General features: G+C 38.1%; 1 protein-coding gene across 1 annotated transcript; it reads right to left on the bottom strand.

The window, feature by feature from the left end:
- Positions 1-521: 521 nt before the first annotated feature.
- LOC114278268 (uncharacterized) lies at positions 522-3,720 on the bottom strand. The gene is made up of 5 exons (XM_028220318.2): positions 3,148-3,720; positions 2,712-2,955; positions 2,173-2,240; positions 1,094-1,180; positions 522-935 (listed from the first exon to the last, which is right to left on the bottom strand). Exons 1-5 carry the CDS (start codon positions 3,718-3,720, stop codon positions 522-524), a joined length of 1,386 nt encoding a protein of 461 aa, XP_028076119.2.
- Between the last annotated feature and the right edge of the window lie 465 nt (positions 3,721-4,185).

Here is a 4,185-nt window from a genome sequence, read left to right as displayed (position 1 = left end):
GACAAATAATCGTCCCAACTCCCTTGAAAATCTAAAGCATACATTCTGAGCATGTCCTCCAAGGTCTGTATGGTCCATTCTGATTGCCCATCTGTTTGTGGATGGAATGCAATACTGAATTTCAATTCTGTTCCCATAGCTCTTTGCAAACTTTTCCACAATCTAGATACAAATTTTGGATCTCTATCCGAGACAATGGACACCGGAACCCCATGTAGGCGAACAATCTCATCAACATATGTAGTAGCTAGTCTATAAGCATCAAATGTAGTTCTAACAGGCAGAAAATGTGTAGATTTAGTTAGCCTATCTACTATAACCCAAATAGAATCCATACCTTGAGGAGTTCGAGGTAGACCAACAACGAAATCCATAGTCACATGCTCCTACTTCCATTCCAGAATAAGGAGATGTTGAAGTAGACTGCCTGGTTTTTTGTGTTTAGCTTTAATTTGCTAACATTGAAGGCATTTAGACACATACTCTGCAATTTCTTTCTTCATTTTGAGCCACCAATAGCTTTACTTCAAGTCCCGATACATTTTGTTATTACCCGGATGCATAGCAAATACTGACTTGTGGGCTTCATCAAGAATTATTTTCTTTAGTTCTGAAATGTTTGGGACACACATTCGATTTTGAAATCTCAACACATCACCGTCGATGCTGAATTTTGATTTTGGATTTGCTTCAAACTCATCAATTATCTTCTTGAGGAACTCATCCTCTTTTTGTCTTTGCTTGACTTCATTAATTATTGCTGGCTCAGCTAAAATGGCGGCCACCAATCTGGTTTGTTCACGTAACACGACTTCAATCTTGTTTCTCTCAAAGTCTAGCAAAATTTCCTTCTGTTCAGTAAGTAAGCAAGCTAAATTCCCCGTCGATTTCCTGTTCAAGGCATCAACAACCGTATTGGCTTTCCCGGGGTGATACTGGATTTGAAGATTATAATCTTTTATCAATTCAAGCCATCTTCTCTGTCGCATATTTAGCTCTTTTTATGTAAAGAAGTACTTCAAACTTTTGTGATCCGTGTAGATTTCGCATTTTCCCCATATAAGTAATGCTGCTAGATTTCCAAAGCAAATACAATTGTTGCCAATTTTAAGTCATGTGTTGGATAGTTCTTCTTATGTGGCCTCAATTGCCAGGAGGCATAAGCAATTACTCGTCCATTCTGCATTAAGAAACAACCCAAACCTTTATAAGAAGCATCACTATATATCTCAAAGTTTTCCATACCTGAGGGCAATGTCAAAACTGGTGTAGTGGTTAGTCTCGTCTTTAACTCTTGAAATGCAGTTTCCCTCTCATCTGTCCACTCAAATGGTTGTCCTTTGCGTGTGAGTTGGGTAAATGGTACAACTATTTTCAAAAAAATCATTCACAAATCTTCTGTAGTACCCAGTTAAACCCATGAAACTGCAGACCTCTGTTACAATCGTCGGTGTAGGCCAATTCACAATTGCCTCTATTTTCTGGGGGTCTACCGAAATTCCATTTCTGTTGATCACATGCCCTAAGAAAATAACTTCATCCAACCAAAATTCACATTTCTTTAATTTAGCAAATAATTTCTTCTCTCTAAATGTTTGCAAGACGATTCTCAAATGTTGTTCATGTTCAAGTCTATTCTTCAAATATATCAGGATATCATCAATAAAGACTACAACAAATTCATCGAGGTAAGACTTAAAAATTTGGTTCATAAGATCCATAAATGCTACAGGGGCATTAGTTACTCCAAATGGCATAACAAGAAATTCATAATGACCATACCTCATTCTGAATGCAGTTTTCTTAACATCTTTTGCCTTTACCTTTAATTGGTGGTACTTGGATCTCAAATCAATTTCAAAAAATACTTGTGATCCCTGCAACTGATCAAACAAGTCATCAATACGGGGTCAGGGATATTTATTCTTTATCGTTACCTTGTTCAGTTCACGGTAGTCAATACATAGGCGTAAGGTTCCATCCTTCTTTTATCACAAATAATACTGGTGCACCCCATAGTGAAATACTTGGTCAAATAAATCCTTTGTCAAGCAAGTCTTGCAGTTGTTATTTCAATTCTTTCATTTTAGCAGTAGTCATTCTGTAAGGGGTTTTAGAAATAGGCTGAGTGTCTGGCACAACTTCAATAGTAAACTCTATCTCTCTGTCAACCAATTCTCCTGACAATTCATCTGGGAATACATCTGAAAACCCGTTAACAATAGGGATACTATTCAATCCTACGTTCATAGATTGTTCAGATAACACACAACACAAATAACCTTGGCACCCTTTCCTGATCAATTTATATACTTTCATTGCAGATATCAAATAAGGTGGAGGCACTACCCCATTACCCACAAACACAATTTATTCCTGCCCTAGTGGTCTAAATACAACCCTTTTTATTACACAATCAATGGTGGCACAATATTTAGTTAGCCAGTCCATGCCCAGGATTACATCAAAATGTCTAAAGTCCAAGGGTAATAAATCTACATTCAAGGTAGCATTTCCAATACGCATATCACAAAATCGACATACAGATGTACACAACATAGATTCCTCGGATGGAGCAGATACACATAACAAATATGGCAATGATTCTAAAGGTCTACTCATTCTAGATACAAATGCATAAGTTACGAAAGAGTGTGTTGATCCGGAGTCAATTAATAAGAAAGCATCCTAATTGCATATAGAGATAGTACCTGAGACAACTGCTTCTGTGTTCCGTGTATCGCCTAGAACTAGCGCAAAGACTCTCATTTGCCTCACAGTATCTACGGTGGTAATAGGCCTTGTAGTGTTTCCTGGTTTTGGGATTGATGCGGTTAAGCTAGTAACTAACTTCCCACTGCTTTGATTACAATCCCTGGCCATGTGCCCTGTTTTACCACACTTAAAACAGGCCCTTGATATACGGTAACAAACCCCACGATGCCTTTTCCCACACTGATTACACATTACGGATGTATCTCTGGAAGAATTCAAAGTACTTGAGGAGCCCGTATTCTGCTTCTTTGAAAAGAAGCCTTGCCTTATACTACTTTTCTAGTCAATTGATGATTTGGCCTGTCTGGCTATATTAGCTTCTGATATTATGGCCCGGTCTAACACTTCAATATAGGTTTCCAGCTTGAGTACATTCACTTTCTCTAAGATATCATCCTGAAGTCCTCCTTCAAAATGCTTCATTTTCTTATAGTCGATATCGACCATATGTGGTGCAAATCTAGCCAATTCAGTAAACTTGGCCTCGTACTCAGCTACGGTCATGCTATCTTGCTTGAGTCCCATGAATTCTGACACTTTCCTGTCACGAACGCATTGTGGAAAGTATTTGTCATAGAAAATTTCCAAAAATCGTGCCCAACCAATATCGTTATTGCTCTCATGCATTAACATCCACCATCTTCTTGTCTCATCTTCGAGAGTAAAAATGGCTAGCAATACTTTCCGTGTCTCTAGACAAGGGAACACTTCAAATAACTTTTTTATTCCAAGGACCCATGCTTCTGCCTTCAATGGATCCAATCCCCCAGGAAACTGTGGCGGTTTTATTTTCTTAAACTCTTTGGTGAGAGCTATTGTTCGGTCATTATTCTGTAGGTCTGGTATAGGAGGTGCCGGAGGTGGAGGTGGAGGGTGTGGCTTTTGCCATTGTTGTTGCCTCAATATTTCTGCCATATCCTGTATTAACCTTTCCATCCTGTCCATTCTGGCAGTAGAGGACTCCTCTATTTCAACACCTCTTGTTCTCACCATTATCTTATTAGACTTGCATTATTCTTTATACAAAAATGTTCACAAGTATGCATATTCAAAAGAGCATATGTATTCAAATAATTCACAATGCAAGTAAATCACAAAACATATAGTACATAGTCACTTATTTCAAAACATTTAAGCATATTTTCGATATCTTCAAGTTCATACTTATCACATGAATACATCCCAGTTCTTTTCTAATTGCTTACTGCTTATTTGGACAAGTGTGTGAGTTATTAACTCGTGTTCTGATACCACTCTGTCATGATCCAAACCCGCCCCCATGAGTTAAGGTCATAACCAGCTAGTAATCAAGGGATTACCTGCGGCCTCAAACCAAATCAGACATATTTTATAACGACAATGAAACCGAATGGAAGCAGACTCAAAAAAAAATTTCGATGAGCTGTGTTT

The sequence above is a fragment of the Camellia sinensis genome, chromosome 14 (genome assembly GCF_055761805.1).
Source record: "Camellia sinensis isolate YWXY chromosome 14, ASM5576180v1, whole genome shotgun sequence".
Taxonomy (NCBI): domain Eukaryota; kingdom Viridiplantae; phylum Streptophyta; class Magnoliopsida; order Ericales; family Theaceae; genus Camellia; species Camellia sinensis.
The sequence above is the reverse complement of the archived record's forward strand: the minus strand, read 5'-3'. Positions and strand labels throughout refer to the sequence as shown.

Coding starts and splice junctions, on each gene's coding strand:
- LOC114278268 (XM_028220318.2), bottom strand. CDS start 3,720: ATGGACAGGATGGAAAGGTTAATACAGGATATGGCAGAAATATTGAGG. Junction 2,956..3,147: donor ATATCTTAGAGAAAGTGAAT/GTACTCAAGCTG, acceptor ATGTGTAATCAG/TGTGGGAAAAGGCATCGTGG. Junction 1,181..2,172: donor ATGAATTGTCAGGAGAATTG/GTTGACAGAGAG, acceptor TTCTTAATGCAG/AATGGACGAGTAATTGCTTA.